A 27,455-nucleotide genomic window follows, 5' to 3' on the forward strand; every position below is an offset into this window, starting at 1 on the left:
AGGAAGGCATTTCCTTCCCTTTAAGGGAAATCATCCCAATTTAGGAAGAATTCACCTATAATATGAAACTGTAAGGAACTCAAATCTTTATCTCTGGGCTTCCAACACACTAGATTTGAGGTCTGTGGATCTAGGTTCAAATCTCTTCTCTGCTGTTTACTATCTATAAAAAACAGTGTATTAAATATTAACTAATTTGGGGAAATCACTTAGCCAATCTGAGCCTCAGTTCCTCCTCAGTGAATTAAAGGAAGTGAACTCAGTGACCTCTGAGGTCTTTCCAGTGCTCAATTTATGATCCTTTGATTACTGGTTCATTTTACAATCCCAAGATCACTCTTTTGATTAAAATGCCCAGTTTATGGTTTTTTCCACTCATACAACTACCTACTTCTTCACTATGTAATTTATGTTCCTTTTGACCAAGAAAAAAATCAAGGAGAGAAAAAACAATTAAAGTACCTGCCCCATTTTCCAAAAATAAAAAAAGACAGAATGACCATCACCTCCACAGCAGGTGGCCCTCAAGGTACAAAAAGACTAACTTGCTTGGTCCTGTCTTATAAAAGGCTAAGAGTTTGGGCCAAGGGTTTGCCTTTTGTTTTAATACATTTATTTCATTGGTTGTTTAATTGATAGCTAATAAGCTATCATTTTTTTAAAATTAAGAATACAAACACCAGCCCTTCTCTATACCCTACTCCAGACCTTCCAGAATGACAAGCCCCTTACCAACCACTATCATCAGGTCTTCTCCTGCCCAGTTTCAGAGCTCCCCCAGGCCTTCTAGGATAGACCTAGACAGCTGACTTTGTGCCTGGAATCAGAAAACCTGAATTCAAATCCAGACTCAGAAACTCACTAGTTGTGTGACCCTGGACAGATCACTTATCCCCTGATTACAGCACCCACCTCCCAGGACTGCTATGAGGATCAAACAAGCTACCATTTGTAAAAGCCCTGAGTGTAGTGCCTGACACATAGTAGGTACTCTGTAAATGTTTATTCTCTTCCCCTTCCCCTTTCTCTTCCTGTTATCAGGTTCCTGCTTCCAGATGAGTTACACAGACCAATGGGATAGGTGCCCATTTTCAGGGCAGGTAAGCCTGATGTCCTGCTGACAGCCCTGGGACCTAGAAAACCTTTTGCCCCCACTTCAGGAGCAACACCTCCTGGTCCGTCTTCCAAGGTCTTACAACACCAGTGATCTCCCTAGTACTCTAGACAGGCATCGCTTCCACTTGTCACTATAACCCTGTGAGTGGCCTAAGGGGGGGGACAAAGATGACTTGGGCTGTGGAGCCTGGGGTTTCCCACTGAAATCACTAGGGGAGAGCCATACAGGGAAAGAGAAACAGAGTGACATGGGGAGTGGGGGGAGAGGGAGGGACATCATGCTGGTCCCTGGGCCTCCTCTCCTGAATTGTGCCTCCTCCAGCAGGCCCAAGCCTGACCCAGGCACTGGCAGCCAGGCTGACCCTCTGGGGCTATCAAAGCTCTTTCTGGGTCTTGGAGATCTTGCCATATAAGAAGCCTCTTCTAGGAGAAACAAGGGGCTGCCCCTAGGGGGCGCCAGCCCGGGGAGAGCCCCTGCTCAGCAGAGTGCCACCAGCCACCAGCCAGAGGGAGAGGCCTCCTGGGAACTTGGCCATGAGCTGGGTCAGCCCCACCCTCCTGCTGCCCCTGCTGCTGGGGGCCCAGGCCTACCTAGGTGGGGCAGGGAGTCGGGCTGGGCACCAAGGGGTGGTCCTAGAAGGCCCCCACCTCACCATGCCTGCCTTCTTTCCCCAGGGCTCCAGGAGGTGAAATTAAAGAAAGATAAGATGGGAGCCCTGGACCCAGACCCCAAGATGATTGAGAAGGGTGTGTACCTCTGGGAAGGAAGAGGCCAGGACAAAAACTGAGTGGGCCAAATGGGGGGTCCAGGGTGGAAGGGAGGGCTGGAAGATGGCTGCTAAATAGGAGAGAGGGGAGGACAGGGTTGGGGGGGGGACTTGGATGGGATGTCTGAATCTCTTTAATCTCCCTTAACGCTCTTCCAAGTCTGTGGGCAGCCCGAGGACTCAGGACGAATCACCGGAGGCGAGGACAGCTCCATAACCAGATGGCCTTGGCAGGCTAGCCTACACTATAAGAACCACCATATTTGTGGGGGAAGCCTCATCCACTCAGATTGGGTGATGACAGCTGCTCATTGCCTCCAAAAGTGAGTCCCCCTTCTGAGCAGTGTCTAGAGGGTGCCCAAAGGGCAGGGGCAGCTCTGTCCTCAGAAAAGACCTAGGAGTTGATGGGGAGGGGCTGGCAAGTCAGGAGGGGTAGAACAAGGAAGCTACAGAGAGGGCCAGGATCCCCATTCCCTGGCATGGGGTGGAGAGGGTCTACATTACACCATTTGCTGTTCCATCCCTATACCTGATGCCCTTCCCTGTCCCTTAATCACCCAGTCTGTACTTCGTATTTAGCAAGGAACTGAGGGACTCAGGAGATCTGAAAACACAGACAACTGAGAATAAGGGACCCTTAAAATGGAAAAAGAAAAGTCCCCAGTTTCTGCACCCCTTGTCGCACTCCATGCCCAGCCCCTTCCATGCAAGACCCATTCCAAATTCTCATAATCCCCTGCTTTCAGTTACCTGAGAAAGTTATGGTCATTGAAGCTCTCTCCATCCTTCCATACTCCCCCCAGTCCTCAAAAAGGAATATTTCTGTGTCCATTGGGAACAGTGCCTAGCATCTAGCAGGCACTTAACCAATGCTTGTGGAATAGATGTAGAGAGCCAAACCCTTTCAAACCCAAAAATAAGGATCACAGGATCACAAATCACAGATTTTGAGCTGAAAGGGACCTTAGAGGAAAACTAAAGGCCAGAAAAGTTCAATGAGTTGCCCAAGGTCACACAGCTAGTAAATGTCAGAAATGGATTTCAACTCCATATTCAGCATGCTTTCCACTCGACAAAGTGTAATTTCAGGCACTATGACAAGCATGTAGGTAAGTATTTTGGTAGGGACCTACTAAGGACCCCTCAAATACTGACAGGTGCAGGGTTACCAGCTCTATAAGGCCAGCCTTTCTTATCTCAAAAAGCTTCCCCTGGCCCAAGGTTTACCCATAACTCATAGCCTTGGCAATCCCTACTGTATCAGTGCTAAGAGCTCCCTCCAAGACTGCAGGATCCTTGATGATACCTCAGACAAATCACTTACCTTCTCTGCCCTTCATTTCTCTCATCTGTAAAATCACAGACATAGACTAAATTATCTCCAGTATCCCTTCCAGTCCTTAAACCTGTGAGTTTTGTACCTGAGACACAATGGCCCTGGAATCATCATCATATCTACTCTCTTCCTTTTCCCCTTTTAGTAAAAGAAAGATCAGACATTGGAAGATTTTTCTAGGCTCATCTGTTCTGCTACCAAGGCTATTCCCCTTCTTTCGTCCCAAACGTTATTCTGTGAAAAAAATCATCATTCATCCCTACTTTTATGGCACACCACCCAAGGACATCGCGTTAGCAAAGCTGAGATCACCAGTTCGTTTCAAGGAGACCATCCAGCCCATCTGCATCCCACCCTCCAGGACCTTCTTTGAGAATGTGACCATGTGCTGGGTCACAGGCTGGGGAAAAACGAAAGAAGGCACAAGTGAGGACAGTTGCAAAGATGATTGTAGCTGGTGACCCCTACACCTAGGCCCCAGCTACAACAGAGCCAACTCATCTCTGTCCCAAGTCAGACTATCCACTTTGTACCCACTACAAAGGAAATACTAATTTTAATTTCCTATTCACACAATCTTTTGCTTTGTTTTCTTTGGCCCTTTATTGATATGCTTGGTTAATTCCATTTCCTCTCCTTCCTAATAGCAATAATGCCTCCCATTTGTACTGCATGTTATAGTCTTTATAACACATCTCTTTAGAGGCTGCAGTAAGTAGGTGAGACAGATATGATCAACTCCATCTTACACATGAGCAAACTGAGGCTGAGTCATTAAATAGCTTGTACCCAGGGTTCTGGGCAGCTGGGTAGTGAAGTGGGTAGAGCCTGGACCTGGCATCAGGAAGACCTGAGTTCAAATTCAGTCTCAGACACTTACTAGCTCTATGACCCTGGGTGAGTCACTTAATCTTGTCTGTCTCACTTTCCTCATCTGTAAAGTCAACTGGAGAAGGAAATGGCAAATCACCCTAATATCTTTGTCAAGAAAACCCCAAAAAGTGAACACAGTCAGACATGACTGAAAACAAGTAAACAACACCCCAGGCTTCCAAACCTAGCAATGTCAATAGCTGAAGCTAGAATCCAGGACTTCTTACCTTACTCCCAGTCTTCTTCCCAGTGTCAAATACTCCATCAATAAATGGAAGAACAGGTTTTCGTAGTCAAAATACTTCATTAATTAGCTCAGCCCAGAGAATTTCTGCTGTGTCAGGAAACTCAAGAGAAAGAGTTCAGTTCTCTTCAGGTTGTTCCCAGAAGCCAGGGAAACTTGGAAACTCTGGATGATTGGATAAAAAGGGGTATGGGATGCTTTTGCAGCACCCTTTGAGTACCAATGGAATATGTCGTTCTGTTATTCCACTCATTTTATTAAATCTCCAACAATTTGTAAGATACCTGGGTGGGGGAATATGGGAAGGGGTTGATTTTCATTGCCTGCAATAGTGACTTCATGTTAAGGAATAGCAGCAGCCTGAGATATGGATGGAAAGGTGATGTAGGACCTTATTGGGATGAGTCTTACATAGTACAGTAAGAGTCTGGCATTTATCCTATAACCTCAATGAGTGGCTTCACTTTTTAGTCCAAAGTGTTCTCAGACTGAATTCTCACACTTTCTGAAAAACACATATTACAATGGGAAGATTGAAACAAACATTCTACAATTAACTATAAATAAAGATTGGTTTATTTAGTGTTTTCACTCATTTGGTCCTTTAAATTTTTTGTTAACATCAATCAAGGTCTTATCATCCATATCCAGGGCACCCCACCAGAGAGTCACCTGCCTTTATATTGCCCTCCTTCATTTCTGACCCTAACTATGACCTTTCCTGTTCCCACATCTCCAGCACAAAGAAAATCCTGGTACCTACAAGCAGTGGAATTGCCTCTCATTGATCAGAAGACCTGTGACCTATACTATCATATAGGAACAAACCTTTCTCCTTCCATATCCAGGATATATGATGACATGACATGTGCTGGCTTTGTACAGGGCAAGAAGGATGCCTGTCAGGTGAAATGGGCCATTGGTTTCCTTTCTTTTGACATTTCTGTTAGTATCTCTAAATTGGATACATGAATTGACCAGCTATTGACACTCATATTCTGCCTCCCCTCACCTCTTTGCTCCACTCTAGGAAATCTCTTTTGCCATAACTACACTTTTAAAGTGACTCACTTTCTCTATCTTCCCCCAGGGTGACTCTGGAGGCCCCTTGACATGTAAGGTCAAAGGTATTTGGCATCAAGCAGGTATTGTCAGCTGGGGAGATGGCTGTGGTCGACCCTACAGGCCTAGTGTCTTCACCAATGTCAGTGTGCACACTGACTGGATCTTAAGCATAATTAACTCAAGCACCTTTAGCTTAATGCCCTCTAAGCTTCTCTTCCTCCTCACTCTCCAACTGTCTTAGGCCTCCCTAAGCCTGTTTCCCAAATTGTCTGAGATGGGGAGGACAGGGCTCTTCCAGGGCCAGGCACTTTGGTAAAGATTAATTCAGGTCTCTTGTTCGCTCCATTGAAAGGATGTTTGAAGCCCCCTAGGTCTTGGACTGAGAGGAATTTCATGCAAGGGACAAAATACCGACTAGCAAGAAGAAGTGGTGGGGGGGCTAGGGAGACCGTGATGTTCTCTCTGTACTCATATACTTTTCTTTCTATCTAACTGCTTTCTGTTGACTATCTTAATAAAAAAAATTATGATAATACCAGTCCTTACTGTGATTTCCCTTATGTCCAATCCTGGGTCTATGCTCACCAATCATGACCAAGAGAGCAGGCAAATATATATGGAATATAAAAGTGAAAACTAGACTATTCCTGCAGATCTCCAGGTCAGGCCCCAATGCAGCTGCTGTTCTCTCCATCACGGGGACTTCTGACTCACAGTGTGTCTCCACTCACCATCCTTTCCTGGCATTCACTCTTGGCTTCCACTTCCCTTCTGGAGCTAGGAACCAGCTCAAGCACAGTAAGATATTGCACAGTTCTGAGTCTAAACTGCCTGTGAGATTAGGTTTGTGCTCCCAAGAGCCTTCTGTAGTGCTGGTAACTTGACTAGAGAAGAGAATGTGGAGTCAAAAATAAAGAGAAATGGTATAATATTTTTATTAAAAAATTAGACTAAATTGCATGATAAGGGGAGGCTACATGACTACATTGGAAAGGTAACTAGCTCTGAATCCACCAATCACAGCCTTGAGGAACCCAGGTTCAAATCCTGCCTTTCATACTACCTGTATTGATAGGCAATTCATTTAACCTTCTAGGCACTCAGTTTCCTTTCCTGCAAAATGAAGGGACTGAACCAAAAGGCCTCTGAGATTCCTTCCATTTCTATTTCTATGGTTAAAGTACATAAATAGATAATTTTCAAAAAGGACAACACAAATAGCTAATAACCACTTAGAAAAATTATTGTTATCACTAATAAACAGATAGAAACTGAAAAACCATTGAGGGACCACCACACTTCAATGAAATTTGCAAAACTGAGAAAAAGCAATAAAATTAAATGCTGATGGGGTTGTGGAGAAATAGGTACACTCATGCATTATTCATGTATTTGCTTGCTTATAGAATATTTTTTGGAGAGAAAACTAATACCATACAGTTAAAGTAACACACATAAAACTACAGTTCAACTCAATTTCATTTTGTAGATGATGCCTTCAAAATATTACTAAAAATAAACACAAAAATTAACCAAATTAATTTTGCCTAATTTGATGTAAATTCTAAACTCTAGAAGCAAATTTCATGTCCAAAAATAACTTGTGGTTTATCCATGAAATGGAATAATTTGATTCAAATAATAGGACCAAGTAAGAGGAGCATAGGAATATAGATTTAAAGGTGGAGGGATCTTAGATGCTATCTAATCTAACCTCCTCATTTTAAAAATGAGGAAACTGAGGGCCAAAGATATTAAGTGTTTGGCCTGACATCACAGATAGCCATCCATCCCAGACAGTTTGCCATTTCCCAACAAATATGTGGCAAAGGATAAATGTGCAGACAAGCAAATGGTGATATCAGTGGGGAGGGGGAAGACTTTACATAAGACTTATTCAAACTTGAAATGGGCAGTTGTCCACTCAGGTGAGGGGTGGTAGATTTCCCCTCATTGGTGCTCTGTAAGCAAGGGTGATGAGGCAACCTGCTGTAATAGAGCACTGGTCCTGGAGTCAAGTAGAATTAGGGTTGAATCTCCCCTCAGATACTTACCAGGTGTGTAATCCTGGGCAAGCCACATGACTCTCTCAGCCTCCCTTTCCACATCTTTAAAATGGTGATAATAATAATACCTATCTCAAAGGGTTGTTATGAAGATAAAAAGGAGATGATGCATGTAAAGAGTTTTGCAGACATTAAAGTGCTCCATTAAAGCTTACTAGCTACATCCACAATACATACAGGGTGTATGGAAGGTCATCTGAGAACCACTAGTAGCTGGGGAGATTGAGAAAGTCCTCCTGCAGGAGATGAGATTTCAGCTTAGTGTTCAAGGAAGCCAGGAAAACTGAGGCAGAGGAGAGAGAGAGTAGAGCACCTCAGGCATGGGGAATATCTAGAAGAAAAGTAAAGATAGCTGATGGAATATCTTCCATACTCAAGGAGCAAGACTAGGCCAGTGTGGTCAAATTGTTAGTATTCATAAATGGTCACTGTAATGAAGACTGGAAATGTGGGAAGGGGCCAGGCTCCCCAGACCTTTAAAGACCGAGCAGATAATTTCATACTGGTGCCTAAAACACTATTAAAAGACTGAGCATCAAGCAAAAAAAATACTAGGCTTCCCCTTTGACCCAGCAATACCATCACCTACACCCCCAAAAAGATTGAAGGAAAAGGATCCACATACAAAAATATTTATAGCAGCTCTTTTTGTGGTGGCAAAGACTTGGAAACAGACAAGATACACATCAATTGGGAAATGACTAAAGAAGTTATGGTATGGAAGGAGTTTTAGAGAAATCTGGGAAGACTTATATAAACTGAGACAAAATGAAGTGAGCAGAAGCAGAAGAACAATTTACACTAACAAACAATATTGTAAAGATTATCAACTAAGTAAGACTTAATAACTGATTAATACAATGATCCACCCCAATCCCAAAGGACTCCTGACGAAAAGTGCTATCCATCTTGAGATAAAGAACTGATAGATTCACAGTACATATTGAAACTTTTCTTTACTTTCGTTTTCTTGTTTTTTTTCCCCCGGGAACATCACTAATGAAGAAATGTTTTACATGAATTCATATGTATAATGGATATTGTATTTCTTGCCTTCTCAAAGTGTGTGGGAGAAGTGAAGAGAGGGAGAAAATTTGGTACTGATAATTAAATAAAATTGAATTTTTATGAAAATTTTAAATACAAATTTTTATCATACAAGTATAGGAAGCCAATGGAGTTTATTGACCTGAGAAGTAACATTGTCACAGCTATGCTTTAGAAAAATCATGTTGGCAGCTAAGTGGAGATTGGATTGGAGTGGAGAAAGGCTCTAAGGTAGGGAGACCAGTTAGAAGGCTTTTGAAAGTCCAGGTAAATGCAATGAAGTCTTGAACTAGGGTGGTGGCTATGTGAATAGAGAGAAGGGGACATCAAGAAAAGACTTTGTGGAGTACAAATCCCACAATTTGACAATAGATTAGACAATCAGAGTTACTGGGGAGGAGGAGGCAAGGATGAACAGAGATTTCCATCAGAAAGACATCTAGCAGGGCACTGGGAATTCCACCAAACCTCCAGGATCCCACTTCCCCCTAGCCTGGGGCCTTAAGATCCCAGGACAAGAAAGCTAAGTCAATGCTTCAGACCCTATTCCTCCAGAGCAACCAAATGCTAAGGGAGGCATCTCCTCTTTTAAGGGAAATCATCCCAATTTAGGATATGACAGTGTAAGGGACTCAAATCTTAAACTCTGGGCTTCCAACACACTGATTTGAAGTTTGAGCATCTGGGTTAGAATTTCGGGTCTGTTGTTTACTATCTGTATATAAAAGTAAGTTAAATATTAATTGATTTGGTCAGATCACTTAGCCAATCTGGGCCTCAATTCCTCCTCAGTGAATTAAAGGAAGTGAACTCAGTGACCTCTGAGGTCTCTTCCAGTGTCCATCTATGATCCTTTCATTACTGGTTCATTCTAGAATCCCAAGATCACTCTTTTGATTAAAATGCCCAGTTTATGGTTTTTCCACTCATACAACTACCTAGTTCTTCACTATCTAATTTGTGTCCCTTTTGACCAAGAAAAAAACTAAGGAGAGAAAAAACAATTAAAGTACCTGCCCATTTTCAAAAAAAAAAAAAGACAGAATGACCATCACCTCCACAGCAGGTGGCCCTCAAGGTACAAAAAGACTAACTAGCTTGGTCCTCTCTTATAAAAGGCTAAGAGTTTGGGCTAAGAGTTTGCCTCATTTTAATACATTTATTTGATTGGTTGTTTAATTGACAGCTAACAAGCTGCCATTTCTATAAATTAAGAATACCAATACCAGCCCTTCTCTATACCCTACTCCAGAACTTCCAGGATGACAAATCCCTTATCTACCATTATCATCAAGTCTTATTTTGCCCAGTTCCAGAGGCCCCCAGGCCTACTAGGAGATACCTGAACAGCTGACTTTGTGCCTGGAATCAGAAAAACCTGAATTCAAATCCAGACTCAAACACTAACTAGTTGTCTGACCCTGGACAGATCACTTATCCCCTGTTTACCTCCATTTCATCAACCGTAAAATAGGGATGATAACAGCACCCACCTCCCAGGATTGCTATGAGGATCAAACAAGCTACCATTTGTAAAAGCCCTGAGTGTAGTGCCTGACACATGGTAGGTACTCTGTAAATGTTTATTCTCTTCCCCTTCCCCCTTCACTTGCTTTTATCAGGTTCCTGCTTTCAGATGAGTTACACAGACGTATGGAATCGGTACTCATTTTCAGGGTGGCAAGCCTGATGTCCTTCTGACAGCCCTGGGACCTAGAAAACATTTTGCCCCCACTCCAGGAGCAGGACACCTTCTGGTCCATCTTCCAAGGTCTTACACCATCAGTGATCTCCCTACTACTGTAGACAGGCATCACTTCCACTTCTCTCTATGACCCTATGGGGACAGTGGTCTAAGGGGGAACAGGACTGACCCAGGCTGGGGAGCCTGGGGTTTCGCACTGAAGTCACTAGGGGAGAGCCATACAGGGAAAGAGAAACAGAGTGACATGGGAGTGGGGGAGAGGGAGGGGCATCATGCTGGTCCCTGGGCCTCCTCTCCTGAATTGTGCCTCCTCCAGCAGGTCCAAGCCTGACCCAGGCGCTGGCAGCCAGGCTGACCCTCTGGGGCTATCAAGCTCTCTGGGTCTTGGAGATCTTGCCATATAAGAAGCCTATTCTAGGAGAAACAAGGGGCTGCACCTAGGGGGCGACAGCCCGGGGAGAGTCCCTGCTCAGCAGAGTGCCACCAGCCACCAGCCAGAGGGAGAGGCCTCCTGGGAACTTGGCCATGAGCTGGGTCAGCCCCACCTCCTGCTGCCCCTGCTGCTGAGGGCCCAGGCCTAACCAGGTGGGGCAGAGAGTTGGGCCCCAGAGGGATGAGGAGGGGCTGGGCACCAAGGGGTGGTCCTAGAAGGCCCCCACCTCACCTATGATTGCCTCCTTCCCACAGGGCTCCAGGAGGTGAAATTAAAGAAAGATAAAATGGGAGCCCTGGACCCAGACCCTAAGACCATGTGGACTGGTGCATACCTCTGGGAAGGAAGGGACCAAGACACCCAAGACAAAAAATTAGTGGGCCAAATGGGGGCTGGGAGGTTTAAGGGGAAGTGTGGAAGGGGGACCCAATGGGGAGAGGGGAGGACAGTGTGAGGAGGGGGAGTTGGACAGGACATCTGAATCTCTTGAAGCTCCCTTAACGCTCTTACAAGTCTCTGGACACCCAGAGGACTCAGGAAGAATCACAGGAGGCAAGGACAGGTCCACAACCAGATGACTTTGGCAGGCCAGCCTATGGTATAAGAACTACCACATTTGTGGGGGCAGCCTTATCCACTCAGATTGGGTGATGACAGCTGCTCATTGCCTCCAAAAGTGAGTCCCCCTTCTGAGCAGGTTCTAGAGGGTACCTAAAGGGCAGGGGCAGCTCTGTCCTCAGAAAAGACCTAGGAGTTAATGCGGAGGGGCAGGTGAGGGAGGAGGGGTAGAACAAGCAAGCTACAAAGAGGGCCAGGAACCCCATTCCCTGGCATGGGGTGAAGAGGGTCTACATTAGACCATTTGCTGTTCCATCCCTACACCTGATGCCCTTCCCTGTCCCTTAATCACCCAGTCTATACTTCATATTTAGCAAGGAACTGAGGGACTCAGGAGATCTGAAAACACGGACAACTGAGAATAAGGGACCTTTAAAAATGGGAAAAGTCCTCAGTTTTCTGCACCCCTTGTCGCACTCCACACCCAGCCCCTTCCATGCAAGTCCCATTCCAAATTCCTATAATGCCCTGCTCTCTGTTACCTCTCAACAATCTCCAGAAAACAGATGCCTGAGAAAATTATAGTCATTGAACCTCCCTCCATCCTTCCACACTCCCAACAATCTTCAAAAAGGAATATTTCTGTGTCCATTGGGAACAGTGCCTTGCATCTGTTTATTGAATAGATCCAGAGAGCTAAACCCTTTCAAGTCCAAAGAAATGGATCAGAGGATCACAAATCACTCTGATTTTGAGTTTGAGTTAAAGGGACCTTAGAGGTCACCTAGTCCAAGCCCTTCATTTTACCGATGAGGAAACTGAAGGCCAGAAAACTTCAATGACTTGCCCAATGCCAGAAATGGATTGCAACTCCATACTCAACATGCTTTCCATTGTACTAAGTGTAATTTCAGGCACTAGGAAAAGCATGTAGGTAAGAATTTTGGGTAAGAACCTACCAATGACCCTTCAAATACTAACAGGAGCAGAGTTACCAGCTCTATAAGGCCATCCTTTGTTACCTTGAAAAGCTTACCCTAACCCAGGGTTTACCCAAAACTCATAGCCTTGGCAATCCCTACTATGCTGAGAGCTCTCTCCAAGACTGCAGGATCCTTATGATACCTCAGACAAATCACTTACCCTCTCTGGCCTTCACTTCTCTCATCTGTAAAATCACAGACATAGACTAAATTATCTCCAATATCCCTTCCAGTTCTTAATCCTGTGAGTTTAGGTACCTGGGACACAGAGGCCCTGGAATCATCATCATATCTACTCTCTTCCTTTTCCCTTTTAGTAAAAGCAAGACCAGCCATTTGAAGATTTTTCTACCCTCAACTACTCTCCTACCAACACTATTCCAATTGTTTCATCATAAACATTACTCTGTGATACAAATCATCATTCATCCCTACTTTTATGGTACGCCACCAAAGGACATCGCGTTGGCAAAGCTGAGATTACCAGTATGTTTCAAGAACATCATCCAGTCCATCTACATCCCACCCTCCAGGACCTTCTTCGAGAAAGGAACCACATGCTGGTTAATGAGCTGGGGACAAACAGAGGAAGGCACAGGTGAGGACAGTTGCAAAGATGATTGTAGCTGGTGACCCCTACACCTAGGCCCCATCTACAACACAGCCAGCTCATCTCTCACCCAAGTCACACCGTCCACTTTCTACACGCTACAAAGGAAATACTAGTTTTAATTTCCCATTGACGCAATCTTTTGCTTTGTTTTCTTTGGCCCTTTGTTCATATGCTTGGTTAATTCCATTTCCTCTCCTTCCTAATAGCAATAATGCCTCCCATTTGTTACAGTTTTTATGACTCATCTCTTTAGAAGCTGCAGTAAGTAGGTGAGACAGATATGATCAACTCCATCTTACACATGAGCAAACTGAGGCTGAGTCATTAAATAGCTTGTACCCAGGGTTCTGGGCAGCTGGGTAGTGAAGTGGGTAGAGCTCTGGACCTGGCATCAGGAAGACCTGAGTTCAAATTCAGTCTCAGACACTTACTAGCTCTATGACCCTGGGCGAGTCACTTAATCTTGTCTGTCTCACTTTCCTCATCTGTAAAGTCAACTGGAGAAGGAAATGGCAAATCACCCTAATATCTTTGTCAAGAAAACCCCAAAAAGTGAACACAGTCAGACATGACTGAAAACAAGTAAACAACACCCCAGGCTTCCAAACCTAGCAATGTCAATAGCTGAAGCTAGAATCCAGGACTTCTTACCTTACTCCCAGTCTTCTTCCCAGTGTCACATACTCCATCAATAAATGGAAGAACAGGTTTTCATAGTCAAAATACTTCATTAATTAGCTCAGCCCAGAGAATTTCTGCTGTGTCAGGAAACTCAAGAGAAAGAGTTCAGTTCTCTTCAGGTTGTTCCCAGAAGCCAGGGAAACTTGGAGACTCTAGATGATTAGATAAAAAGGGGTATGGGATGCTTTTGCAGCACCCTTTGAGTACCAATGGAATATGTCGTTCTGTTATTCCACTCATTTTATTAAATCTCCAACAATTTGTAAGATACCTGGGTGGGGGAATATGGGAAGGGGTTGATTTTCATTGCCTGCAATAGTGACTTCATGTTAGGGAATAGCAGCAGCCTGAGATATGGATGGAAAGGTGATGTAGGACCATATTGGGATTAGCCTTACATAGTACAGTAAGAGTTTGGCATTTATCTTATAACCTCAATGAGTGGCTTCACTTTTTAGTCCAAAGTGTTATCAGACTGAATTCTCAGACTTTCTGAAAAACCAACATAATAATGGGAAGATTATAACAAACATTCTACAACTACCTATAATTAAAGGTTTGTTTATTTACTGTTTTGAATCATTTGGTTCTTTAAAAAAATTTTTTTAATGTCAGTCAAGGCTTTATCATCCAGATCCCTAGAAGTATCTCTGAAAACAGCTGCACAAAACCCCTGAAACTTGGGGCAGTACATTCTCCACACTGGAAACAGACTCCTACCTTAACAAAGAGTTTATAACTCAAGTAATTGGCTGGGATCATGAGCAAGCAGCACAAAAAGAGTCAGACTATATTATCTTACTTTGGTCAAAAAGAAGATCAAAACACACAACCAGAAGACAAGGAAGCCAAAACTCCTACATCCAAAGCCTCCAAGAAAAATAAGAATTGGTCCCAGGCCGTGGAAAAGCTCAAAAAGAATGTTGAGAAGCAAGTAAGAGAAGTAGAGGAAAAACTGAGAGTGATGCTAAAGGAGACCCAAAAAAATACTGAAGAAAATAATACCTTAAAAAATAGCCTAACCCAAATGGCAAAAGAGGTCCAAAAAGCCAATGAGGAGAAGAATGCCCTAAAAAGAAAAATTGGCCAAAAGGAAAAGGAAGTCCAAAAGACTACTGAAGAAAATACTTCCTTAAAAATTAGAATAGAGCAATTGGAACCTAGTGACTTTATGAGAAATCAAGACACTGTAAAACAAATCCAAAAGAATGAAAAATTAGAAAACAATGTGAAATATCTCATTGGAAAAACAACTGACCTGGAAAATAGATCCAGGAGAGAGAATTTAAAAATTATTGGACTATCTGAAAGCCATGATCAAAAAAAGAGCCTACACATCATCTTTCAAGAAATTATCAAGGAAAACTGCCCTGATATATTAGAACCAGAGGGCAAAATAGAAATTGAAAGAATCCACAGATCTCCTCCTGAAAGAGATCCCTGAAAGAAAACTCCTAGGAATATTGTAGCCATAATTCCAGAGTTCCTAGGTCAAGGAGAAAATATTACAAGCATCCAGAAAGAAACAATTCAAGTATTGTGGAAACACAATCAGGATAACACAAGATTTAGCAGCTTCTACATTAAGGGATCAGAGGGCATGGAATATAATATTCCAGAGGGCAAAGGAGATAGGATTACAACCAAGAATCACCTACCCAGCAAAACTGAGTATAATCCTTCAGGGGGAAAATAGTCATTCAGTGAAATAGAGGACTTTCAAGTATTCTTGATGAAAAGACCAGAACTTGTATCTTTCAAATACAAGGCTCAAGTTAGCGTGAAGAGGTAAACAGGAAAGAGAAATCATAAGAGACTTATTAAGGTTGAACTGTTTACATTCCTGCATGGAGAGATGATATTTATAACTCATGAGACATTTGTCAGTATTAGGGTAGTTGGAGGGAAAAAATTATATGTATGTATATATATATAGATAGATAGATATAGATATAGATATAGATATAGAGACAGATAGACAGATAGATAGATAGATAGATAGATAGATAGATAGATAGATAGATAGATAGATAGATAGATAATAGATAGAGATAGAGGGCACAGGGTGAATTGAAGATGAAGGGGTCATATCTGTTGAATAAAAATAAGGGATGAGAGAGGAGAAAGGGAGAGGTAGAACAGGGTAAATTATCTCACAAAAAAACAGAAAAGAAAAGGCTCTTACAGTGGAGGGGAAAGACAGGAAGGTGAGAGGGAATGAGGACAAGAGAGCAGGGGAATGATAGAGAGGAAGGCAGATTGGGAAAGGGGGTAATCAGAAGCAAACACTTCTGAGGAGGGACAGGGTCAAAAGAAAGAATAGAATAAATGGGGGGGACAGGATAGGATTAAGGAAAATAGAGTTAGTTTTTCACAACATGACTACTGTGGAAGTGTTTTGCACAACTGCACATGTATAACCTATGTTGAGTTGCTTGCCTTTTCAATGAGGGTGGGTGGGGAGGGAGGAAGGGAGAAAATTTGGAACCCAAAGTTTTAAAAACACATATTTTAAAAAAATGTTTTCACATGCAACTGGGAAATAAGGAATACAGGAAATGGGGTACAGAAATCTATCTTGCCCTACAGGAAAGCAGAGGGGGAAGGGGATAAAAGAAGAGAGGGCAGACTAGGGGAAGGGATATTCAGAATGCATGCCATTTGGGGTGGGGGCAGGGGCAAGATGGGGTGAAAATTTGGAATTCAAAATCTTGCGGAAGTAAATGTTGAAAAATAAAAATAAATAAATTTAAAAAGAAAAAATAAAATAAAATACACACAAAGTGTGTGGAAGGTCATCTGAGGCAGGGAAACACTAGCAGCTGGGGAGATTAAGAAAGGCCTCCTGCAGGAGATGAGATTTAAGCTTAGTGTTCAAGGAAATCAAGAAAACTGAGGCAGAGGAAAGAGAGCAGAGAACCTCAGGCATGGGGAATATCTAGAAGAAAAGCAAAGACAGCTGGTGGAATATCTTCCATACTCAAGGAGCAAGAGCAGGCCAGTGTGGCCAAATCATTAGCATTCATAGAGGGTCACTGTAATGAAGACTGGAAATGTGGGAAGGGGCCAGGCTCCCCAGACCTTTAAAGACCAAGTAGGCAACTTTATCCTGGTGCCCAAAACGCTATTAAAAAACTGGGCATCAAAAACAAAAAAAACTGGGCATCAAGCAAAAAAAAACTAGGCTTCCCCTTTGACCCAGCAATGCCATCACATACACCCCCAAAAAGATTGAAGGAAAAGGATACACATACAAAAATATTTATAGCAGCTCTTTTTGTGGTGGCAAAGAATTGGAAACTGACAAGATACACATCAATTGGGGAATGACTAAAGAAGTTATGGTATGGAAGGAAATAAAGTTGTTCTATAAGAAATGAAGGGGACAGTGTTAGAGAAATCTGGGAAGACTTATATAAACTGACACAAAATGAAGTGAGCAGAAGCAGAACAATTTACACTAACAAATAATATTGTAAAGATTATCAACTATGAAAGACTTAATAACAGATTAATACAATGATCCACCACAGTTACAAAGGACTCCTGATGAAAAATGCTATCCATCTTCAGATAAAGAACTGATAGATTCAAAGTACAGATTGAAACTTTTTTCTTTCTTTTTCTTGTTTTTTTTTTCCCCCTGGGAAGATGACTAATGAAGAAACGTTTTACGTGAATTCACATGTATAACGGATATTGTATTTCTTGCTTTCTCAAAGGTGTGGGAGAAGTGAAGAGAGGGAGAGAATTTGGTACTGAAAATTAAATAAAATTGAAATTTTATAAAAATTTTAAATACGAATTTTTATCCTGAGGTATACAAAGCCAATGGAGTTCATTGAGCTGAGAAGTAACATTGTCAGAACTATGCTTTAGAAAAATCATGTTAGCTGCTAAGGGGAGATTAGATTTGAGTGGGAAAAGGCTCTAAGGTAGGGAGACCAGTTAGAAGGCTTTTGAAAGTCCAGGTAAATGCAATGAAGTCTTGAACTAGGGTGGTGGCTATGTGAGTAGAGAGAAGGGGACATCAAGAAAAGATTTTGTGGAGGTAGGAATGCCATGATTTTACAATAGATTAGACAGTCAGAGTTACTGGGGAGAGGAGGCAAGGATGAACAGAGATTTCCATCAGAAAGACATCTAGCAGGGCACTGGGAATTTCACCAACACTCCAAGATCCCAGTTCCTCCTAGCCTGGGGTCTTCATGTCCCAGAACAAAAGGCTAAATCAATGATTCAGACCCTAATCCTCCAGACCAGCCAACTGCTAAGGAAGGCATCTCCTCCCTTTTAAGGGAAATCATCCCAATTAGGAAGAATCCACCCATAATATGACGGTGTAAGGGACTCAAATCTTTATTTCTGGGCTTCCAACACACTGGATTTGAGGTGTGAGGACCTGAGTTCAAATCTCTGCTCTGCTATTTACTATCTGTATAAAACAGTGTATTAAATAGTAATTGATTTTGGCAAATCACTTAGCCAATCTGAGCCTCAGTTCCTCCTCAGTGAATTAAAGGAAGTGAACTCAGTGACCTCTGAGATTCCTTCCAGGGCTCAATCTATGATCCTTTGATAACTGGTTCATTCTACAATCCCAAGCTCATTCTTTTGATTAAAATGCCCAGTTCATGGTTTTTCCACTCATACAACTACTACTTCTTCACTATCTAATTTATGTCCCTTTTGACCAAGAAAAAAACCAAAGAGAGAAAAAACAATTAAGACGGCTGCCTTCCTCTCAAAAAAAAAAAAAGACAGAATAACCATTACCTCCACAACAGATGGCCCTCAAAGTACAAAAAGACTAACTTGCTTGGTCCTGTCTTATAAAATGCTAAGACAGCTCTGATTCTTACAATCTAGCCACTGCTCAGATTCCTAAAATCTAGCCATTGGTCAGATTCTTATAATCTAGCCAATAGCTTACAAATATTCAGACTCCTTAAGAGTCTGCCCAATATGATGGATGTTCTAATAAACTTCGTCTTTGGCTGAAAGAAGGCTTGGGTCGAATTCTTTCGGACAGGATCCACGTATTGTGATTTTGAGGTCCCAGGACCCCTGAACCCCTAAACCACATCATTTTGTTAGCCCATACAGGGAAACTGCCTAACCCCAAGCTCTTCTCCAGCCAAAACTAGAAGGTATGTAAGCCTTCCCCCTCCCCTTCTTTCTTGCCCTGAAGTTAGGGTTGCTCTCCAAGCACCAAGGCTTGGAGGTGCATTTCTGGCAGACAATTGCGAGGCTGTCTCGAACTCGGCCTCACGCTCTCAGGCTCTAGGTCCACTGGGTTCTAGGCCATGGACCTGGGTACACCTTCCACAGAATAGAGGACAAGCATGGACACCCTTTCTGGAAATGTATGTTCAATTTTGTTAATTCCCTGGCTGCTAGGGAATTGGAGAAAACCGCAGTTGCTTTTTGGTTCCCTGAGGCTTGCTTACTCCCTTCCCTCTGCACCTCTGAATCCTCCTTCATGGAGATTACAGGGAAAGATAGAACAGCTAAAAATATCTTGGCATATTCTGGAGGTTTTGTGATTGATCATTAAGGAGTTTTGAAACACCTGTACAACCTGGTCACCCCCTTCCCTTGAGTCAAGAGAGTATCTATTAACCCCTCTCATAGGAGAAGAGAGTTTCACCCTTTACCCCTCACCTTTGATTTCACCCTCCCCCACCTGGGGAAAAGGAAGAAGGGGGGAGGGGCAGTAGCTACAGTATAGGCGCCACTGGCAACGGCCTTGGGCTCTGGGGCAACCTTTGCCTGGAAGCATCACCCAGGTTCAGCACATCCTGCTCAAGGTAAAGAAGCTGGCCTCTGAACTTGGGTAAGCATGCTCTTTTAAATTTGTAGTTTTAACTGTTAATGATGAGATGTTGATTCTCTGTGTACAGTAATTTGGAAATGCACTTAACTAAATTGAAGTCACCTGATTGGTAATGGGTTTGTTTCAAGTTTCAAAATGGTGAACTTTCTGTATCAGTTACGTCAAGCAACTTTTCATAATTTGGCTACCGCTAAAATAATTTGGCTATTGTTGGTTATTGTTTTAATGCGTAAACTAGCCAAAAAGCTCGTTTGGGTTATGCATGGTTTGCTGAGAATTTGCCAGTGTATAGAAATCTCTAATGATTGGCTTTTTACATTAGGATAAATTTAAGTTTGAGATGTAAATCCTGGAAAAGTTTTTCCTAAGCTGTATTAGTAAAACTTGCTGTTTGAGGTAAAAGCTCATAGGATTTTATTTGGAGTTGTCTGATGGGTCATAATCCGTCTATAATCAATAATCCACCATCTGAGAGAAATGCCACAAGCTACTCAAGATAAGGTGATACTGGTGGGAAGTCAGCATTGGGAAAAGCTGAGAGGACAATTTTAGACTCAGTCTAAGATGGGATCCTCCTACCTCAGTTTCCCCATTATGTTCCTTTGAAAGGGAATGTTACCCACCTGGCTATTCCTGAGTCTGGCTATGAGGTGGATTTCATACCGCATGGTTGGAAAACGGAATTATCTAAATCCAAATAGAACTAAGGATGTTTTATCCTGTCAAAGTTGGGCCCTAAATCTAGTCCCTGCTTTATATCTGGGCCCTGCAGTTTTTTTCTGTCAGATTTATGTCTTCCAGACTATGGGCCATTCACCTACAGTTGGTAGCAAACAGCCATATCAGCCAATGTCACCACATCGTTCCCTGGATGCAACCTGTGTTCAGTTCCAGTCAACCTCCTCTTTGGGACCCCCTTGAGGCAGGGACAGCTCTACACCCCATGCCAGCAGGAAGCAGTTTCAGAAGCTGAGACCTTTGCCTCTTACTGCAAAAGAATTTAGGTCCCATTTGTTTTAGGGGGAATGATGGGGTTGGGATCTGGGCCCCAGAAAGGAAAAACCCTGGACTTTCCCACATGGCCAAATCTCTGGCATCCACCTGAGGCTATAATCCCATCAACTGGCCTTTCATTGTGGCTACACCCAATCTCCTTTCCATTGCTTTACCTCCCTATAGGCCCCTGGCCATTTCCCACACTTAATCCTAGCTACTCTTAATTGTCCAGGTCCCAGGAGTTCTGTTCACCCTAGCCTACTGGCCACTCCCATCCAGATCTCCTTAGGCCCCTCCTCCCATTACCCTAAACTACTTGGCCACTCCTAGATCCCTCTCACAGGCTTTCTATATATAAGGTCCATCTTGCGTCCATTAAGATGCTCTGATTCTCGGCACCTAGGTGGTGCACTGCACAGAGCGACAGCCCTGGAGACAAGAGTTCAAATCTGACCTCAAACACTTACTAGCTGTGTGACCCTGGGCAGTTACTTAACCCCAATTTCCTTTAAAAAAAAAAAGTCTAAGATGCTCTCATTCTTATAATCTAGCCACTGCTCAGATTACTAAAATCTAACCACTGGTCAGATTCTAATAATCTAGCCAATAGCTTACTAATTTTCAGACTCTTAAGAGTCTACCAAATATGACACATGTTCTAACAAACCTTGTTTTGGGCTGAAAAATTTTTTTTAAATTTTTAAAAAGATAAAAGGCTAAGAGTTTCCTTTTCTTTTAATACATTTATTTGACTGGTTGTTGAATAGGCAGCTAATAATTTTATCATTCTTTTTTTAAATAAGAATAAGAACACCAACCCCTCTCTATAACCTATTCCACACCTTTCAAGATAATCCCCTTATCTACTACTATCATCAGGACTCTTCATGTCCAGTTCCAGAGTTCCCCCCTGGCCTCCTAGGAGAGACCTGAACAGCTGACTTTGTGCCTGGAATCAGAAAAACCTGAATTCAAATCCAGACTCAAACACTAACTAGTTGTCTGACCCTGGACAGATCACTTATCCCCTGTTTACCTCGATTTCCTCAACTGTAAAATGGGGGTGATAACAGCACCCACCTCCCAGGATTGTTATGAGGATCAAACAAGCTACCATTTGTAAAAGCCCTGAGTGTAGTGCCTGACACATGGTAGGTACTCTGTAAATGTTTATTCTCTTCCCCTTCCCCCTTCACTTGCTTTTATCAGGTTCCTGCTTTCAGATGAGTTACACAGACGTATGGAATCGGTACTCATTTTCAGGGTGGGCAAGCCTGAAGACCTGCTGACAGCCCTGGGACTGAGAAAACATTTTTCCCCCACTCCAGGAGCAGGACACCTCCTGCTCTATCTTTCAAGATGTTACAACATCAGTGATCTCCCCAGTACTCTAGACAGGCATCACTTCAACTTGTCACTATGACCCTGTGGGGACAGTGGCCTAAGGGGGGACAGAGCTGACTTGGGCTGTGGAGCCTGGGGTTTCCCACTGAAGTCACTAGGGGAGAGCCATACTGGGACAGAGAAACAGAATGACCTGTGGAGTGGGAGAGAGGGAGGGGCATGATGTTAGCCCCTGGGCCTCCTCTCCTTAATTGTGCCTCCTCCAGCAGGCCCAAGCCTGACCCAGGCACTGGCAGCCAGGCTGACCCTCTGGGGCTATTGAAGCTCTCTCTGGGTCTTGGAGATCTCGCCATATAAGAAGCCTCTTCTAGGAGAAAGGGGCTTCCCCTAGGGGGTGCCAGCCCAGGGAGAGTCCCTGCTCAGCAGAGTGCCACCAGCCAGAGAGAGAGGCCAAGGAGCCCTCCTGGGGACTCAACCATGAGCTGGGTCAGCCCCACACTCCTGCTGCCCCTGCTGCTGGGGGCCCAGGCCTACCTAGGTGGGGCAGGGAGTCGGGCCCCAGAGGGATCAGGAGGGGCTGGGCACCAAGGGGTGGTCCTAGAAGGCCCCCACCTCACCATGCCTGCCTTCTTCCCCCAGGGCTCCAGGAAGTGAAATTAAAGAAAGATAAGGTGGGAGCCCTGGACCCAGACCCCAAGATGATTGAGAAGGGTGTGTACCTCTGGGAAGGAAGAGGCCAGGACAAAAACTGAGTGGGCCAAATGGGGGGTCCAGGGTGGAAGGGAGGGCTGGAAGATGGCTGCTAAATAGGAGAGAGGGGAGGACAGGGTTAGGAGGGGGAGTTGGATGGGATGTCTGAATCTTTTCAATCTCCCTTAACGCTCTTACAAGTCTCTGGACACCCAGAGGACTCAGGATGAATCACAGGGGGCCAGAAGACCTCCACAACCAGATGGCCTTGGCAGGCCAGCATAATGTATAAGAACCGCCACATTTGTGGGGGCAGCCTTATCCACTCAGATTGGGTGATGACAGCTGCTCATTGCCTCCAAAAGTGAGTCTTCCTTCTGAGCAGGGTCTAGAGGGTGCCCAAAGGGCAGGGGCAGCTCTGTCCTCAGAAAAGACCTAGGAGTTGATGGGGAGGGGCAGGTGAGGGAGGAGGGGTAGAACAAGCAAGCTACAGAGAGGGCCAGGAACCCCGTTCCCTGGCATGGGGTGGAGAGGGTCTACATTAGACCATTTGCTGTTCCATCCCTACACCTGATGCCCTTCCCTGTCCCCTTAATCCCACAGTCTGTACTTCATATTTAGCAGGGAACTGAGGGACTCAGGAGATTTGAAAACACAGACAACTAAGTACTAAAGGATCCTTAAAAATGGAAAAAGAAAAGTCCCCAGTTTCTTCACCCCTTGTCACATCCCACACCCTCCCATTCCAAATTCCTATAATCCCCTGCTTTCAGTAAGCTCTCAATGAATCCCCACAAAACAGTTACCTGACAAAGTTGTGGTCATTGAACCTCCCTCAATCCTTCTGTACTCCCCCCAACCCTTACAAAGGAATATTTCTGTATCCATTGGAAGTAGTGCCTTGCATCTAGTAGGCACTTAACCAATGCTTATTGAATGGATCCAGAAAGCCAAACCCTTTGAAGCCCAAAGAAATGGATCACAGGATCACAAATGACAGATTTTGAGCTGAAAGGGACCTTAGAGGTCACCTAAGCCAAGCCCTTCATTTTACTGATGAGGAATCTGAGGGCCAGAAAATTTCAATGACTTGCCCAAGGTCACATAGCTAGCAAATGTCAGAAATGGATTTGAATTCCACATTCAGCATGCTTTCCATTGTACAAAGTGTAATTTCAGGCACTATAACAGCAATGTAGGTAAGAAATTTTGGATAGGAACTTAATTAGGACCACTCAAATACTAACAGGTGCAGGGTTACCAGCTCTATAAGGCCAGCCTTTCTTATCTGAAACAGCTTCCCCTAGCCCAGGGTTTACCCAAAACTCATAGCCTTGGCAATCCCTACTATGCTGAGAGCTCTCTCCAAGACTGCAGGATCCTTATGATACCTCAGACAAATCACTTACCCTCTCTGGCCTTCACTTCTCTCATCTGTAAAATCACAGACATAAACTAAATTATCTCCAATATCCCTTCCAGGTCTTAATCTTGTGAGTTTATGTACCTGAGACACAGTGGCCCTGGAATCATCATCATATCTACTCTCTTCCTTTTGCCCTTTTAGTAAAAGAAAGATCAGACATTGGAAGATTTTTCTAGGCTCAACTACTCTCCTACCAATGCTATTCCCCTTATTTAGTCCCATACATTATTCTGTGGAAAAATTCATCGTTCATCCCCACTTTTACGGTACGCCACCCAAGGACATTGCATTGGCAAAGCTGAGATCACCAGTTCGTTTCAAGGAGACCATCCAGCCCATCTGCATCCCACCCTCCAGGACCTTCTTTGAGAATGTGACCATGTGCTGGGTCACAGGCTGGGGAGAAACACAGGAAGGTACAAGTGAGGACAGTGGCAAAAATGATTGTACTTGGTGACCCCTGCACCTATCCCCCATCTACAACAGAGCCAGCTCATTTCGCTCCCAAGTCAGATCATCCACTTTGTACCCACTACAAAGGAAATACTGGTTTTAATTTCCTATTGACACAATTTTGTGCTTTGTTTTCTTTGGACCTTTTTTGATATGCTTGGTTAATTCCATTTCCTCTCTTTCCTAATAGTAATAATGCCTCCCATTTGTACAGCATGTTACAGTCTTCATGGGTCATTTCTTTAGAAGCTGCAGTAAGTAGGTGAGACAGGTATGATCCTCCTCATCTTACAGATGAGCAATCTGAGGCTGAGTCATTAAATAGCTTGTACCCAGGTGGTGAAGTGGGTAGAGCCCTGGACCTGGCATCAGGAAGACCTGAGTTCAAATCCAGTCTCAGACACTTACTAGCTCTGTGATCCTGGGAAAGTCATTTAACCCTGTCTCCCTCAGTTTCTTCATCTGTAAAGTGAACTGGAGAAAGAAATGACAAACCACCCTAGTATCTTTGTCAAGAAAACTCCAAAAAGGGCAGCTAAGTGGTGCAGTGGATAGAGCACTGGCCCTGGTGTCATGAGGACCTGAGTTCAAATTCATTCTCAAACACATAGCTGTGCAACTCTGGGTAAGTCACTCAACCCCAATTGCCTCACTTTAAAAAAAAAAAAAGAAAGAAAAAAGGAAACAAGGTCAGACATGAGTGAAAACAACTAAACAATACCTCAGGCTTCCAAAGCTAGCAAGTGTCAATAGCTGAAGCTAGAATCCAGGCCTTCTTACCCTACTCCCAGTCTTCTTCCCAGTGTCACATACTCCATCAATAAATGGAAGAACAGGTTTTCATAGTCAAAATACTTCATTAATTAGCCCAGCCCAGAGAAGTTCTGCTGTGTCAGCAAACTCAAGAGGAAAAAGTTCAGTTCTCTTCAAGTTGTTACCACACAATGAAGAATCTGAGAGGTAATGCCTTCCTTTCCCAGAACCCAGGGAATTTGGAGACTCTGGATGACTGGATAAAAAGGGGAATGGGATGCTTTTGCAGCACCCTTTGAGTACCAGTGGAATATGTTGTTCTGTTATTCCACTTATTTTGTTAAATCTCCAACAGTTTGCAAGACACCTGATGCATATGGGGTGGAAGTGGGGGGAACAAGGGGGACAGGACATAAAGACTTGGAAGAGATAGTCTCTGACTTCAGGAAGCTCATAGTCTCACTGGGGGAACCCAGACCCAAGCACATGAAAATTTCAAATAGCAATAGAAAACAACACATGGTAATTACCCAGGGTGTAATCCTGAGGAAGTGCTATAAGAAGAGATCACTGTGGGCTGAGACAGCCAGGGCAGACTCCTAGGCCAGGGGGGCTGGGGTAAGGATAGACAGAATTTCAGTGAATGGAGATGAAAGACAAAGACATTTCAGGCAGGAGAAACAACAGCACTGAACATCATTTCAGAGGAGAGAACATGAATGGCATGCAGGGTAACTAAGAAAATTCTTCCTGGTTGGAAGAATGACTTCATGCCTCCTGGGGAGTGGCCTGATAGAAAGCTAGAAGGGCCAAGTGGAAGACCTGAGAGTCTTATCCTCTATCTTCACTCTTTTCTTGGAAGTGCTGTGAACTCCCAGTAAATCTGAAGAGGCAACATTCAGTTCGATGGAAGGACAAAAATACATATTCTAGCCCTCCATCTAAACGAAGATTAGTTTGTCCAATGTTTTGAATTATGTAGGCTACATTAGCCTCCAGTGAACATCCACATGGAAGGTTTGACCATCCAGTTTCTCAGCTCACCGACCGAGAGCAGGCCATCTTTATACTTATTATGTTCAGCTATTGTTCTTTGTCTCTCACTCCAGATATAACCTTCTTTTTTCTTTGCTAAATCCTCAGCACTGAAGAAACCATGGCCCTTATAGGAGGCGCAAGTGCCCCTCATTGACCAAAAGACCTGTAACAACTACTTCCACAAGGCACAGCCTAATATTAAATTTCCTATGATATTTGATGACATGACATGTGCTGGGTTCTCAGATGGCAAGAAGGATACCTGCCAGGTAAAGTAGCCAGCCAGGACCCATCATGGACAGTGTCATCCTTTGCTTCCCCTTCAAGTCCCTTGTTTGGACTTAGGAGTCCTCTATTACCCTATACCTCTGAGCTCCACCCCCTAAGGCTGACTCTATCTGTATTTCTCCAGGGTGATTCCGGGGGACCTTTGGTATGTAAAGTCAACGAGATCTGGTACCAGGCAGGGATTGCGAGCTGGGGAATAGGTTGTGGCCGCAACAACCTTCCTGGTGTCTATACCAATGTCAGTATCTACACCAGCTGGATCCAACAAGTAATTCAGTCCAAAAATTCCACTCAGCTTCCAACTGATGTCCTCTCCCTCCTCCTCTTCCTCCTCCTTCTCCTCCTTCACCCTCTCCTGCTGCACTAATCCTCCCTAAGACCACTCCTCATAAATCCTGCTGAAGATTATGTCCAAGTATGTCCAGGATACCACTGAAGAGCTGGAGTGGAGATCCCAGGATGCCCAGGGCTGGGCCCTTGAGCAAAGACCTTGCTTGCTCCACTGAAAAGATCTTTAAAGGATATTGGAAGATTTTCAGCCCCATGGCAAAGGAGGCAGAGTTCTAAGTGTGGGAAGTGAGTGGGGATGTAGTCAGGGAGACTCTCCACTCCTCTGTAGTTCCATGTGCTTACCAATCTGTCTAATAAGGATTGACTGTTTCAATAAAGGATTTTTTTTTCCATGGTAATAATAATGTTTCCAACAATTCATCTCTTCGGGTTAGGCCTCAGAAATCATAACCAAGAGTTCACCCTTTAAAGAGTAGAGCTGATAAATGAAAATTTAATTTCCAGAACCCAAACTCTAGCTTCCTAGGTCTTACCCCAGTTTAGGAATTGAGTGTCCCGCCTCTGGCTGTTTCTGTCCCTCACTCTACCCCTCTGGAATAAGAAACCCATTCAAGTCTAAAGCAGGAAGGAATGTCCCTATGGTTCCCTAAGGCAGGTAGGCCACCATCATCCATCCTCTGCTGATCCAAGCTTTGCATACCTACACTTGTGACCTGGTTTCTCATTCCTCTCCTTTCACTTGCAAATAGCTGTCCAGGGGGTTGTTTCCAAAAGTCTCAGCTCTTCTCTCCCCTCTTCTAAGGACAGCTGGCTCCCCAGCCATGCCTAGGTATGGGAAAGACCCCAGAAGACA

At 43.8% G+C, this 27,455-nt stretch overlaps 1 protein-coding gene across 1 annotated transcript; it reads left to right on the forward strand.

Moving 5' to 3' along the window:
- The first annotated feature begins 1,650 nt into the window (after positions 1-1,650).
- Positions 1,651-26,847, forward strand: LOC110214516 (serine protease 41-like). Its single transcript, XM_078151713.1, is given in 9 exon segments — positions 1,651-1,711; positions 1,792-1,863; positions 2,044-2,206; positions 3,365-3,672; positions 22,303-22,374; positions 22,555-22,717; positions 23,921-24,201; positions 26,129-26,292; positions 26,436-26,847. Coding segments are annotated over 9 exon segments (1,527 nt in total). The 3' UTR covers positions 26,679-26,847.
- Positions 26,848-27,455: the final 608 nt, after the last annotated feature.

This window comes from Phascolarctos cinereus, unplaced genomic scaffold (genome assembly GCF_003287225.1).
Source record: "Phascolarctos cinereus isolate Bilbo 61053 unplaced genomic scaffold, phaCin_HiC Scaffold_4;HRSCAF=312, whole genome shotgun sequence".
In the NCBI taxonomy this organism is placed as follows: Eukaryota; Metazoa; Chordata; class Mammalia; order Diprotodontia; family Phascolarctidae; genus Phascolarctos; species Phascolarctos cinereus.